A 15,365-nucleotide genomic window follows, 5' to 3' on the forward strand; every position below is an offset into this window, starting at 1 on the left:
CTTCAGAATCTGTCCCAAGTGGTGGTCTCTGTCCTTTGATACTTTAATGATGCCTGAGTTTCTTTTTTGGAATGAGAGATTTTTAGCCTGATGTCATGGAACTGGAAGAAGAGCCAACATTGTGTGCAAGCTCCTCTAGCCGTACACACTGTCGCTGTGAACCTGGAGAGCACTAATTCCCTGAACACCACCACACAAAAATTCTCAGACAAGCAGGATCCAACATGGGGCTGAGATGCTTCTGCCATTGCTTTCCACCAACGTTCAGTAATGTCTGCAGCCCCTTTATTAGGACACGTGCCCCAAAAGAAGGAGCAAGTGAGCCTGGGTCACAGAAATTGACTGCATGTAGCAAAGCTCTGTGGTGAAGTGTCCTTGGAATGCCTTGGAGCTGTGCATGCCTTCCCCAAGCTTCAGTGAAGCAGTGTGTGGAGGAAATTTCCAGAGACACTCAGGCTTGGACAATCAAATGTAACATCTTCTCCTAAAGAGAGACAAGTGGCTGTTCTGCTAAGGGCTAAATCAAATCCTGAGGCATTTTGCTCAACACTTCCCAAACATTGGTCCTCAGGAGCTTATTGATGAGTTTGTAGGATTTTGTGAGTCAGGTACAAGTAAGTCCACATCTGCTTTACATTCAGTCTTTCAAATGGGGCCCTTATATTCCAGAAACTTGAGAAAGCCACAGCTCAGAGAAATTTGATAACTGAGATTGTATATTTGAATGTTGTAGTAGCTGTTTGGTCCCTGAAAGACCTAATACCTGTACACAATGAAACCTCTGGGGTGAACTGGGCATTTCTGGAGCACATGGGGCTGTAAAGTGTCATTTATTCATGGTCATCACAGAGAGGGTTTATCTGCATGTGTTTGCTGAACAGGAACATTGCTTTGAGTGGTGCCAGGTGAAATTATGGATTAAGTGGGAGTTGTACACTGTTCCTCTGTGGAATCAGCTGGTATGGTCTGGCAGCACTGCTTGTTCAAGGAACAGGTAGAAGGAGCAGTGGAGGACGGAACCCTGTAAAGTGAAAAACAAATGGGAAACTGGGGGGGTGGGGTGGCTTTCCCCTTGGCAAAAGTTTAAATTCTATCAAAAATACCTGATTTGGGGATTAAAATTAGGGAGGAAGGGAGGGATGTCTTTACAGCTTTTTGTGGTTTGTTCCTGACATCTTCCCGACCAGTGTATATTGAGAGCAGAGGTGTGTGAGGTAGAAGAGTGGGAATGGCTGAAATTGGATAGATAGTGAGGTTAAAAAATGTATAAAGTTTGTTTCCAAGAAGCAAGAGCTGAACACTGGCAGTTCCCTCAGAGAAGTGAACATAAAGATGAAGTAGAAAATCCAGGAGAGGGTTATACAAAAATCTAAGAATTAATGCATTTTGTTCATGAGATATATAAGCAGCTGGACTTCCAAGACTAAAAATGTCAGGCTCCCATTTCAGTTATTCCTTCTTTTCACTATTTGCTCTTCTCTGTCTCTGTTTTGTGTTTTGTTTTGTTTTTTTTACCTGTGCTTCGTGTAGTTTCTCTGTGGCTATGCATCCAGCACATTTGGCCAGTCGCCCACACCCACACCAAAGGTAAACCGAATACATGAGTTCCTCTTTTGTATACTCACCTCTCCTTGGCAAGGATTGTGCTTTACTCCTGTTGGTTTATTCCTCTTCCTGCACTATCTATAGAGGATCCATTTCAAGTGACCAGTGTGTTGGAGAGCATTTTTTACAGCTTGTTGAATTGGTACGGGTGTACGACTGTGTCACTTAATTCTAGGACTCAACTCAGAAAAACTTTGTAATGATGGGGATTTGATCAGAACCAGGCTCAGCCAAGGTTTTGAGGATTTTTTCCTCATAGTTTAATCATTCTAAATAACTTCAGATGGATCATCTGTGATTTGGCTGTTGTTTACCATGGTGCCACCATTGGCTTCAGTGGGACATTATTCCTCCGAACAACTGCAAATCTCACCCTGTGTTACATGTTTTTGCGGCAAGACAGCCCACATGCAAAGAGAGACCCCTGGACTGCATTTCTGCGTTGTTTGGAAATGCTATTATTTTTGGAGGTGGAGAGTTAGTTCTTGTTCAGGGGGGACCTCAGATCCAAGCCTTCAAAGACAAGATAATATGAAATTTTGTCATGATCATCAAAACAGCCTTTTGGCACCTCTTTTAGGTATTTTCTGTTGTATCTCATCTGCTGACTGGTTCTGATAACTTCCCAAACCTTGCTTACTAGTTATTTGGCCATAAGATAGCATATTGTGTGCTAAAGATTTTATGATATAAGCTTAATGACTCTGCTCACATTTCCACAGCCCCTTGATAACCAGAGGATTAGCTTGCTTTTCAAAATTCAGCTCTTTGCATGGGGCTGAATTTCATCCCTTTTTACTTCTGCAGTATCTTGGATGTTTGGATTTGGAATTCCAATGAGGAGGATCTGACCCAAAATGACTGAAAGCCATTAATTCCAGAGGTGGACTCCTTCCCCTCTGTATCATGGTGAAAATTGTTTCAATTGGAACTTATCACTGGGCCTTGCACTAGAGTTGTAGTAAAAATAATAGTCTTTCCTGAATTAGGATATGAGAGAGCTGGAGAGGCCCTTGAGTGATTGGACAAGGGGAATAGCTTTAAACTGAAAATGTTTACTTGAGGTATTAGGAAGACTTTCTTTCCTGTGAAGATGGTGAGGCACTGGCACAGGTTGCCCAGAGAGGCTGTGGATGCCCCATCCCTGGAAGTGTTCAAAGCCAGGTTGGATGGGGCTCTGATCAGCCTGGTCTAGTGGAAGATGTCCCTGCCCATGGTACTAGGGTTGGAACTAAATGAACTTTAAGATCCCTTCCAACCCAAACCATTAATAATTCAGAGATTCTATGATGGGATTAAATCCAGGAGACAAATGTGCAAAACCTGTCAGAAATGTTTAGACAGTTTTTTCCTCTGAAGATGTCAACAGGTGATACAGGGAAATGGGAGTTTTGTTGTTGTCATAGTTGATCTTACAACTACACTTTGTATTTTTTCGGTTTTCTAATGAATAATAATTGTTCATATTTGTTAGATACTGAGGTAAAGGTGGAACAGCCAAGACAAAAACGATTTTTCATGTATATATATATATATATATATATATATATATGCATCTCAATAAGCTTGTAGTTCAAAATAGTGATACTTGGCACTGTTATACAGCCCATGTCACCATTGCATTGGAAGGCACTTTCCAGACTGCACAGCCTTTAGGAGAAAGACTCTCTTTACTACATGATGCTCCAGAATGAGGTGGCCTGAGCTTTCAGTGGTCACCTGAAGGTCACCCCAGTGACATTTCATATAAAAATAACAAAGAAAAAGCATCATTTTGCCCAGAAACTGCATGTCACATTGGCATGGCTCAATTTAGTGACCATATAATCCTAAAGAGATGGGAGGATGGTCCTTTGTCCAGAACCTTTCCCCAGAGTGCTGCTGGTGGTACATGCCTTGCCCTCCTTCCCTAGGTCTCCTCAAGTATTACATCTTTCTGCATTTCCACTGAAGCAAGCTGCCATCTCCTGATGTGTTTCTGCTGCACCAGCAGCCTTGTCATTCAAGGAGGAGAAGGTGCAAAGAGACAGAAGGAATAACCTCTACCATTTCTGGCTCAGTGACATTTCTCCTTGTAGTTGCCTTTCTCCTTGCCTTTTGTCTTGGTGTTACTGCAAACAGCCATGTATGTGTTTGCACTTCCAAAGTTCAGACTGGCTTGAAATGGCAGAAAGAGGTGGAATTGAAGCATGTCTGGATGTCATGCTGGTCTGCACATCATTTAAACTCTCTTCTGCATGCTCCTTTTCTGTAAATCACCTATTTCTCTTCTTTTTCTTGTTTTACTTTTCTGGTTTTGAGTATTTTCCTCCTTTGATGTTGAGTACAGGCTGAGTGCTGCAGTCTGGGGTACAGCACCTGTGAATCCAGCTCATCTTTCCCCATTTAACCCAGGTCTCATCCTCCCTTCTACTGGGCTTCGTATGAACACAAGTGAAGAGAGTCTGAGTCCCAAAGATGTTACAGTCTCAGAGTTTGAAAGCTAGGAAGTGTCTAGCCAGGGAAAAGCAGAATGTATCAGCCCTTTCTCCATCAGGCTGTGGGGACTGGGCCTGGTTTTAGCTTAAAAAATGCTTCTCCTCTGCAGTAAATCCTGTATTTTCAGTGCCAGGCTATGTTGAGAGGCTGCTCCATTCCTTTTTTTTTTTTTTAAGTCATTTTGTTGAAGGGTTATTTTGTTGAAGTAAGGGAAGAGGTGTGATTCTCTCCAAGCTGGTGTTGAGGTGAGGCAGAAGGAACCACAATTACTTGAGTGGTGTCACTCATCCCTGAAGGATGAAGCTGATGCAAAACACTTGTCAGGTTATTTATTGTACGTCTGAGAGCCTGAAAAGTGCCCATAGGGGTGGTGCCCACCATTGAGAGGGGTCTGTGCACAAATGTCAGACCCTGAAATGTCATCCCTGAATGGGATGATGTGGTCTTGACAGGGGGAGCCCAGACTGCTCTGACTATTTGGACAGGAAGACAAGCTGCTCTCTGGTCACTGTCCCTTCCTTCCAACCCCTCCCAGCAAAAAGCCCTCAGATGTAAGGATGGAGATGGCACCGCTGCTTTTTGCCAGATCTGGATGCATGCAGGAAAGAAATGCAAGGCACCAGCAAGCTGGAGAGGCATTTCTTGCTGTCTGGGAGCAAACCACTCGTGCATTCCCTTGTAGACCCTTGTACAAAGTTTTGCTCCCTTCCTAACATCATGGCTTAAAAATGATCTCTCCCAGCCAAGCCCAAACTGACTAAAATTTGGCTAACATGCAATTGTTTCAGACTGCCAGCCCTGCTCCTGCATCTGTTGCTGCTTCCAACCCCTGTGGCTATCCTTCCCCACCTCACGGAGGTGACCTCGTGTGCATAATTAGCAATGTGATGAGAAAACATTCATCAAAGCCTTTCAAATCAGGATTCTTGCTGAAACAGCCTTTTCCTCAGAAAATCTGCAACAAAATATGAGCATCAGACTCTCCAGTGCTCTGCAGGTAGCAGCTGTATCCATTAATTACCCCAGATTTGTTAACAGTTTGTCCTTCTGGGGAGGATTTTGCTGGGAGAGATCACTGGTAGCCCCCCATGCTGTTCTTGGCAAGCAGGCCAGGTTTTTGTGGTGTTTGCATGAGCTGAGTTTTCTCTTGTTGGAATTCCATGACGACTTTGTGCTTTTGTTGATTGGGTTTGTCTCAACATCGCATCCAACCTGAGCTGTGTAAACTCCCTGTTTGTGGCAAAGGGGTTGGACTAGAGGGAATTTGTAATCCCTTCTGATCCAAACTATTCTGTGATTCTATGGAATTCCTCAGTTTTGGGGGGCGGGAATGTTAAAGGTTATTAGTGATATGTAGTGAAGCACATGTAAAAAATTTAGCAAAAGTAGAAATAAACACAGTAACAGAAATGTGCAGATGAACACTGTAAAACATGGCAGCAAGGCCAGTACAGATGAGGATTTTGTGACTCCACGTGTGGCTTGACCACCTGCAAATAAGAGGATATTTGAAAGAAAAAATGCATTAAAATCCTGCTGGAATTCTCCCTTTGGGAATTCTCTAGCCATCAGGTCATGTCACAGGTCATGTTACATGCTCAGCCTCTCTTTAGTTAAGAGGGAGTTACTTCCTGGTGCCCAACTCTTCTTCCAGCCCTCCAGCATTACCTGCTGCCCCACAAAGTCTCCCTGAGCACCAGATCCCACTAGACACACAGCACCACTGTGACTGATGTGAAATGAGCTCAGGTAATAGTGTCTGGCACATGAAATGAGCTAGGGACTTGATTTGGAGGTGGTTTAACAAGGTTTTCCCAGAGCAGGAAGAAGGGACTATTAAGGGAATCATACAGTCTCATTTAGAAACACTTGCCCCAAAATAGAGAGTGGATTATTAATCTGACCAGGAAAGCTGAACCAAGAAAAATACTCCAAATCTTCCTGATCTCGCTAAATACTCACCTCATTTAGTCTAGTTAATATTCTTCTCCAAAAGCAACTCGAATCTGTGGTAGTACAGGCTGAGGAATCTCAGCAGAAGTTTCTGGAACTGCTGCAGAGTCACCCTGCAACAAGCATTCTCCTGGGTTATTTTTTACCCTAAATGAGTCTCTGGTTCTTGTTCCAGGGAGCAGGAGGAGCCCTGCCTGACACAAGGAACCATGACAGAGGATTTGGCATGCCCATGCTGCAATGCATGGGGACAGGGAAGCCCACACTGCTCCTGAGAGCATCCCTGGGCGGGTGCACTGCCCCAAGCTGTAATACAGAGAATTTTGACGGTCCACAAGACCCTGTTTGCTCCTATGGGCAGATCTGCCTCATGGCTCTGCACGGGGAAGATGGCTTTACAGTCACACAGGGAGGTCCAAGCAGGAGAAATTAAATCATGGCACTTTTCCTGCCTGCATGGAGCCATATGGAGTAGGCTGCCGTAGCCCAGCCATTGCAAGTTCACAGGCTCTGCCCTTCCCCTCTTCTGCCACAACTTTCAGCCACCTCTGGCCCCACTCCCCCTCCAGCCCTGGCTGTTGCAGGAGGTTCCTGGGGACGCGGCCAGAGGGGAAAGTCAGTGTTATCCTTTCATTTCCTGAGTGCGCTGCTGTGCTGCGGTTTTGCAGGGAGCGGAGACGAGGAAGCGCTCGCCGACGCTCAGCAGCCAGTTCAAGCGCTCCCTGGAGCTGTTGATGAGGACTCTCAGCGTGTGCCAGCCCTTTTTTGTCCGCTGCATCAAGCCCAATGAGTACAAGAAGCCCATGGTAAGTCCTGCTTTTCTCTCCTGGTTGCTTTTTGTATGGGACTGCCTGTGGGGTCATTCTGCTCTGGAGCTACTGGCAAAACTCCTTTGGGCATCAGTGGAGACAGGGTTGAGCCTACATGCTTGGAAAAGCAACCCACAGCCTGCTGTGCAAGCAACAGAGTCACTAAAGGGTTGGAAAAATCAGGCACTTGCTTTCCAGTCCTACAGCACCCCAAAACTTTTTGCAGGGCATAGCTCCTGACCCTGCCTTTCTTCTCAAGGATGATCTCAAGGAATTCACCCTGCAGCCCCTTATCCTATAGGAAATTCCTCTCCATTTCCATAGGGGGTAGGCTCCTTCCTGCCAGAGACTTCAGCTGAGCCATAGGTTTAGTTCTGTGGCAGAGTTCAGTGCTTTCTAAAAGTCATCTTCCCATGCGCGTTTTCTTAAAAATCTTTGCTCACAATGGATCTCCCTTATTTTAAATCCTGTTTGGTCATTTCCACTACCTATTTTTTTTTCGTCACCAATTCCAAAAGCATGGTTCTAAAAGCAGAGGAAGAAAGAGGCAAAATAGCACAGAGGGAATGTAAGAGGAGTTATCTTGCTCCAGTTCACAGTGATTTGCTTCAAAAGCAATGAACATTATGGGAGTAAACTTTTGGGAGCCAATAAGAAGGAAGGAGAGGGCTCTCAACCCCCCTGACCACAAACTGATCATGGAAGGGATCTCAGAGTTTTGCAGCAGAAGGCAGGTGATAAGGTGGGTGCTGCACGCCCTGATCCCACTCCCCACACCTTGCAGGATCAGACACTGATGCTGTGAGCAATCCTGTTTCCTGCTCACCAAACTTAATTGTGGTACTGCTTGGAAAGGAAGAGCTTTATTTAATAAATAATCTAACCAGGGCTGGAGCTTCATCTAAAGTCGGTGTCTGTTAGCAAAGCTCAGCTGAGTGCAAAAAAGCATAAAATCCTGAATTTCAGGGCTGTTATCTACAAGCAGTGTTTGTTTGAAACTTATTTTTGCTGTTCAGAGAACCTAATAGGATGTAGAGCAAAAGGTCTGGTGGGTCTCTCAGACCATTTTACTGTGCTCTTATCCTAGTTTTGGTGAGAGTAAAAACCTGTTAATGGAATATTTTGGGTAAATATTTAACAATATGTCTGATGTGTGATTATCATCTGAGCAGTGATTAGAACAAGACCTTCTTTTTGGACATAGGCGATGTTGAGAAATAGGTGTACGTCCTGAACTGATGTTAGCAAATTATTTTATATGCCCTGATTATGAACTGTTTTTACACCTAGGTGTCTGGAATTCAGTCTGGTATTTTGACTTCTGCATAGGAAGTCTGTATTTCATCAGGTCTTACAAGTACTAAGCCAGAAGTCTCTGTTCAATCTATTTGTCTACAAAACTTTCAGTGGGACAGGAAAACAGTTTCAAGTTTGAAAGAATCAGACAAAGAGAAATTAATCTCCCCATGAAACAAATAAGTGGGTGAGCTTACACTAAATCAGAGACTGCAGTGTGACATGAAATGTGATTTCTTGCTAAATTTAATTTTGGCCTTGGCTTAATAAACCAAAGGAAAAGGAATCCCAGATAAAGACACACAGAGCTGTGCAGGGTGACTGCAAAAGAGAACATTGTCTGTCCCTGCCTTTGAAGGAAAATGTACTGATAGTGATAGGAAATGGCATAGCGGAAGTGAAAGGTCAGTGGAAAGTCCTGGCTGTTTGTTACTTTATGTTATTCTAAAACTTTTACTTCCTTCTGAAATGTGCTTTAGCGGGGGGAAAAATTGTTTGTATGGCGATGCTGGCTGAAGTTCTCTGGGTCCGTATATCATCCCATGTTCCTGCTTCTGAGTATTGTTCTGGTTAGTCAAAGAAAAAGGCGTGGCATGAATTAGATAACAAAACCATGCAAAGAAAATCAAAAATGTCTCCAGCAATCTGTGCCTCATCAGGCCCATGTGGAGGAGAGCATGGTTGCCCATAACTGCAATGAACTAGCCCTGAAAGATTTGTACTCAAACCCCTGGTGATTTGATTTGGTGTCCTGTAACCTCCCCAGCTGTTTGATCGGGAGCTGTGCGTCCGTCAGCTGAGGTACTCCGGGATGATGGAGACCATCCGCATTCGCCGGGCTGGGTACCCCATCCGCTACACCTTCGTGGAGTTCGTGGACCGCTACCGGGTGCTCATGCCGGGGGTGAAGCCAGCCTACAAACAGGTGAGAATCCTCCTTCACAGGTGGTGAGTGCTCTCTGCTGGGCAATCTCCAGAGATATTTATGGGGTGTGCCTCCTCTCCAAAATCAATTGTGCAGCATTTGATCCCCAGGTGTCACAGTGGTGCTCTGGGCTTTCCAAGTGAAGAAGAATGGTTACAGGGCTGGCAGGGACAGGTACCGTATTCAGGCTGTCTGTCTCACTCATCTTAAACAAAGTGACAGTAAAGCCATAAAAACCTCATTAGCAGAAAAGTGCAGGATTTGGGACCAGAAAAGGTTTACACTGAGCCTGGGAGGAGCAATGGATGAGTCTGGTCCTGGTGAATCCCAACTCCTTTTCTGTCAGGGTGACCTGCGTGGGACATGCCAGCGCATTGCTGAAGCAGTGCTGGGGAAGGATGATGACTGGCAGATTGGCAAGACAAAGATATTTCTAAAGGTGGGTGGTTCTCCACATTCCCTCTTGGGATCCATCTTGGATCCTTGCCTCTGGACGTGTCTCCTACCATTTCCTTTCCATCACAAGACATGCCCCTTTTCCATGGTCTCTGGGCTGGCGTGTCAGTGGGTAGAGCCTGGCTTAAGGCAGAACATTTGGGGCCGGTTTAGGAGCTGCAGGTAGGAGGAAATCCTGACATGGTGCCAGCTCTGATGCATTCACAAATCCATACTGACACAAAAGCGGTCACATCCAGTGCACAGCCTTTTCCCTCCTGGGCTGAGTGGTTCAGCTTCCTCTCCTGACTTCACCCAAAAAGCACAGCAGCAGGAGGGATGCCTATGCAGAGCCCTGCAGAGAGAGGAATATCAGCACAACAGGCTCATTTTGCTTTCTGCACATCCTTGTGCAACTCGAGATGTGCCTACAGTCTCCTTTTCTGCATCAGTCCAGCTGATACAGAACAGTCTAACACTGCAGGTCCCCTGCAGCCCCTTACACACTCATCTTTCCTTACAAACCCATTCCTCTGCTGTTCTTGGAAGGTGAGGCTTCTCTTGAGCAAAAATCACAGTGATAAACTGTGATTGCTTACATCTAAATTCACCCCCTAATCCCACTGCCAGCACAAACACCCCCATCTCTTCCCCAGAACTTGTTGGCAATAGTTGCTCTTTCCAGAGCCTGTTATCAAGATTTCACAGCTGTCAGGGCAGGAAACAGAGAAATTGGGAGGCCCTGAGGGGCCATGGGAGGTCGAGCAAAGCAGGAAACATGTGGAACTGCCTCTGCTGCACGCAGTGCGGCATGGCTCAGCTTGTCACAACTGGGAAAGAAAGCTGCATCACACACAACATGGGAGGAATCAGAATAAAGCTTGGATTGGTGCATCTGAAAGCCTCAGGGCAAAGGAAATTCAGTGTTTTGAGGAGCTTTTTTTTCCTCAGGTTAGGGAAGCATTGCGGTCCTGGCTGGAAGAAGTGATGGGACCCAACACCAGGTAGCCTGGAGTTTGTTTGCAAACCTCTCCAGTGCTCCTAGGAGCTGCTCCTATGGCTGAAAGCACTAGGAAGGAGCTCTGCAGGGAAGGACAGTGTAATTAAACTGTTTTCAGATTGTGAAGTATTGCATTTGCAGCTTCTGGATGACCTGGTTTATTTGGGAATGAAGACTATAGATCACTAGGGTTTGTGTTAGGACTTCCCCAGTGAGCAGGTGGGATAATACTTGGTATGTAAAATGACCCCAGAGTTTATTTTGGACAGCTGTCCTGGGGAAGGGTCTTTTACCACCCACTCTGACCACATATCAGGCAGAGGGAGAACCTGAGACATTGATGTTGTGTTGCTTCCTCCCACAGGACCACCACGACATGCTGCTGGAGATTGAGAGAGACAAGGCCATCACGGACAAAGTCATCCTCATCCAGAAGGTGGTCCGTGGGTATAAAGACAGGTAGGTATGAGCCCCATGGCCAAATGGGAGGTGGGCTATGTGGAATGCTTCATCCAACAAGTGGATCCTGGAGGCTGCACCACTTCTTTGGTGCCCGGATGACCAGAGGGGACCCCTGATGTGTTGGCACTCAGGTGCAGCAAGTACTGGAGGAAAACAGTAGAGGAAACAAGAGGATAACTGTGTTATCTGCCTCAAACCTGCACAGAATAGGACCTTCTGTCCCTATTCAGGGATGTGGTGTTTGCTATGACAGTGCAGCAGTGGGCTCTGAACCAGCTGAAGGCCATTCTGAGGCCATGATCTCCAATCTGTGGAGATCCCCACAAGACTGCAGAGGGAACACTGGGTCACTACTGCTACTAAAGTTGCTCTCCCCAAAGCCCAAGGGGTTCAGAACTCTTCCCTTTGCAACCCAGTTTCGAGACATGGGAAGAGGACAGGTAGCTCATGGCACCATTGTGGATGAAGAGGGGGAGCCACAGCCAAGGACAAGCTTCACCTATGAAGGAGGGACAGTTCTTGGGGTTTTATGTTCTTTGATTGTCCAAGCCGCAGCTGTGGCTCAGGTTGTGCTTTGCAGAAAGGGCACGTGCTAAATAACTCATCTTTCACACACTGATCGTAGTGATACAAGACCCCCAAGGCCTCCCAACACAATTGTCTCCATGTTGTCTGGAGGTAGGATCAGATCAGGCTGAGAAGGACTGGAGGAGCAGATAGGGATAGCAGCGTGTTGTTGGTGAGGTTGTTGGTGAGGGTCATTTGGATTCAATCCATTTTTAGGTGCTAGAATGAAATGGGAAGGACACAAGGGGAAGAGGTTTTAGATGTGAGAAGATGATGCTAGGCTGGGATTCCTATCATCTCCTGTTCTTCCCATTCCCAAAATGCGGCATAATCTCCCTGCAGAGACCTCTCAGAGAGAATGCCTACAGATGTTTTTATGAAAGCAAGGAAAGATGGGGAAGGAGACATTTTCAAGCCAAAAATGCAGTGGTTATTCCACCTGGACCCTCAGATTCAAATCTCCAAGAAATAAGGCCCAGGAGATGATGATAACTTGTGGCCAAACCACAGAGGCAAATGATTGGAATGCTTTTGCAGGTCCAATTTCCTGAAAGTGAGAAATTCAGTCCTGATGATTCAGAGATACTGGCGTGGACATAACTGCAGGAAGAACTATGGTGCTGTAAGTACAGGGGTGCTTCCTCACACCTCTGCCTTCCCACCTCTCTAAACTGGGACATACATAAGGGTTTCCTGGTTCAAAATGTCCCATTGAATGTTGGAAGTGGTGAGGTTGGCTTTTATCAATTGGAGTGATGAATGGAAGTTTGCTCTTTTACTTTGTCATCTCATTGAAGAGACCACCTTCTAGCTGTCCTCACCCCCGTGACTTATATGTCCATTGCACCAGCTGGTCATTTGGGGTTTTGTAAGTCTTCCCCTAGTTTCCAGATGAGTGAAAACTCAAGAGCAGCTTCCTCTAAAAAATGTACTCCATCTCCATGTGGGACCATATTTGGGCTTCTCACCCTCCCAGTCCATAGTCCTGTTCTCTCCCTGTTCCAACTGGTTTTGACCCAACAGCAGGGTCTTTTGGAAAGTGTGTTAAGGTCTAAAGTATCTCAATATAATCTTTCAAGCCTGCAACTTGATAGAAATAGCCATTTCCAGGCTGGCTAGGATGCTGCCTCCTGCCATCAGACAGCACCTTGACTGTCAGGCAGGGGTTTTGCAGGGTGCTGGACCTCTGTAGGAGCCACCCTCATGGCTTGTGGCTACCTTGGGCCACAACCAGACATCCTGAGGCCTCCCAAAGACTCAGTGGGGATGAAATTGTGTTTGTCCTTCCTGGGCTTTGAATCAATGCAGCAGCCAGATGGCTTCATTTCTGCACCCTCTTGGAGAACCTCCCTCCAGAAGGTTTGCTGTCGTGGGGACTGATTTCAGTGGCCCTTATTTACAGCCGTGCAAGCAGGAGATTAGCAGTGGAAATCTGCTTAGGGTGGGTGAGCCCCTGGCTGGCGGGGCGGTCTCATCCTGCTCCCTCTGGCAGATGCGGATTGGCTTCCTGAGGCTGCAGGCCCTGTACCGATCCCGCAAGCTCCACAAGCAGTACCACATGGCTCGCCGGCGCATCATCGAGTTCCAGGCACGGTGCCGGGGCTACCTGGTCCGCAGGGCTTTCCGGCACCGCCTCTGGGCCGTCCTCACCGTGCAGGCCTACGCCCGCGGCATGATCGCCCGAAGGCTCTACAAGCGCCTCCGGGGGGAGGTAAGTACCATGGAGGAGAAACGGAGATGGGGAGAGGGGAGAAATACATGCTTCTGCGTTGTGTGCTCTTGGGATCCAATTTTAAAGGGAAAAAAAATTTCCAAAAATAATTAGATGCCTATTCAGAAAGGCTCTTCTGTTTATTCCCACAGTATTATCGACGCCTGGAAGCAGAGAAACTTCGGCTGGCAGAAGAGGAACGACTTCGAAAGGAGATGAGTGCCAAGAAAGCCAAAGAAGAAGCAGAAAAGAAACACCAAGTACATGGGGACTGATCTCTTTGTGGGGTTCTGTCTGTTCTCCAGGAACTAGTTTTGCTTCTTTGAGAGGCAATGACAAAAATATCTAAGGGCTTTCTGCCCTGCTTGAGTGGTTTGTATTTAATTCACCAAAGTACTCTCTGCTCTATTAGTTTGAGTCTGCTCCAGAATTTCTGATTTGCTGCCCAGGAATGCCAGAGATTATAGTTATTATTCACTTTTGCTATTGTATAAAGGGGGAACTGGGACACTCTGTGTGTGTGGACATGCAGGGCTGTTGTATAAAAGAAAAAAATTAGGTCAGTGAGAGTTTCTGTGCATGGACCAGCACCCCTAAACAGGCACTAAGGAATGGGGAAAATGCATTGCTTTGTCCTTCTGCAGTTGGGAAACTGAGACATGGACATGTCACTGATTTGCTCCAAGTCATGATACGGATAGAGTGCCCTAAGCACCAGGCAGCCTGCCTTCTTAAATCCATGCCCTGTGGAATTTACTGCCAGCTCTTTGGAAGGAGCAGTTCAGTCATTGCACTTCTCCTTTTGCAGGTGCGCCTGGCCCAGCTGGCACGGGAAGATGCAGAGAGAGAAGTAAAGGAGAAAGAGGAAGCACGTCGGAAGAAAGAGCTCTTAGAAAAAATGGAGAGAGCTCGCAATGAGCCAGTGAATGACTCAGAAATGGTGGACAAAATGTTTGGATTCCTGGGGACAACCTCCTCCCTTCCTGGCCAGGAGGGACAGGCACCCAATGGCTTCGAGGTACTAGAGATGTACAGGAGCCTAGCTATCACATGACAGGCATTAGCAAAACATTAATAGATCAAGAAAGAGTACAGTAATAAAAAAGTGGCTCTCTGAAGGCTTCCTTCAAGGTCAGGCTCTCCTGTGTGACCCCAGAGGGTTATTGTGCTGTGGCTAGAGATGGGCAGGCATCCTGGCATCTTTCCCTGGGACTACCAAATAGAGGAGAGCACTATCACTATAGGGTCATCAAGGACTTGTGGCCTTTGAGATCTTTCCTTTTAGGTTCATCGCAGCAGCTCATGGCATTTAGCTCTTAGGCATCCTTTCCTCATGCTCTGTGTAGGGCATGCTTGTTGTCTCTTCTACTGCTCTGGGGATATTCCTGGGCACAGGCATGTCCTTCGAAGCTTGGGCTTTGCATGGGCTCTAGAGCTATATTCCATGTTTTTCCTCCAGCTGACTTTTTGTTGTAGGATGGAAATCAGACTGGCAGAAAAGTCAGGCCCAAAGGGAAATGGCAGTTTGATATCCAAAGCCATGCTGAGTGACATTTCCTTCTACAACAGGATCTTGAGCAAGTCCAGAAGGAGCTGGAGGAAGAGGACCTGGATGCAGCATTGCCTCTCCCTGAGGAGGAGGAAGAAGACCTCTCAGAGTACAAATTTGCCAAGTTTGCTGCCACGTATTTCCAGGGCACAACAACACACACGTACATCCGCCGGCCCCTCAAGCAGCCTCTCTTGTACCATGAAGATGAAGGAGACCAGTTGGTGAGGCAGGAGATGAAAAACCTTGAGCAGGGCTGGGTGGGTTGGAGCAAACCTGGGTAACCCTCCAGCCAAAAGGAGTTTCCATTTTGGGATACACTCATCTGCTACACATGTGTCCATGGCCACTGTCCCACCAGTATGCTTTGAGTGCTGGTAAGACGGGGAATATCAGAGGGATCGAGCATTAAAGAGGAGGGTCCCTCTCTGTACCTTGGTGTTAAGACAGTGAGGTGCTCAGGGCATGGGCAATGGAAATTGTTGCTTCAGTACTACTTGTAAAGATTCTAGGGAGCTGGAAAAGTTGCTTCTTACGTTGTCATAATCACCAGTGCAGAGCTAGAAGAGAAGAAC

General features: G+C 46.5%; 1 protein-coding gene across 1 annotated transcript in view; it reads left to right on the forward strand.

Moving 5' to 3' along the window:
- Positions 1-15,365, forward strand: part of MYO7A (myosin VIIA) — a 79,542-nt gene that overhangs the window by 39,932 nt on the left and 24,245 nt on the right. Inside the window, exons 16-25 of the mRNA XM_066572293.1 lie at positions 1,531-1,587; positions 6,705-6,842; positions 8,908-9,066; positions 9,413-9,505; positions 10,866-10,960; positions 12,068-12,152; positions 13,023-13,241; positions 13,394-13,501; positions 14,050-14,259; positions 14,811-15,014. Coding sequence (XP_066428390.1) covers positions 1,531-1,587; positions 6,705-6,842; positions 8,908-9,066; positions 9,413-9,505; positions 10,866-10,960; positions 12,068-12,152; positions 13,023-13,241; positions 13,394-13,501; positions 14,050-14,259; positions 14,811-15,014 — 1,368 coding nt within the window. The remainder of the gene's footprint in view (positions 1-1,530; positions 1,588-6,704; positions 6,843-8,907; positions 9,067-9,412; positions 9,506-10,865; positions 10,961-12,067; positions 12,153-13,022; positions 13,242-13,393; positions 13,502-14,049; positions 14,260-14,810; positions 15,015-15,365) is intronic.

This window comes from Molothrus aeneus, chromosome 2 (assembly GCF_037042795.1).
Source record: "Molothrus aeneus isolate 106 chromosome 2, BPBGC_Maene_1.0, whole genome shotgun sequence".
Classification (NCBI taxonomy): domain Eukaryota; kingdom Metazoa; phylum Chordata; class Aves; order Passeriformes; family Icteridae; genus Molothrus; species Molothrus aeneus.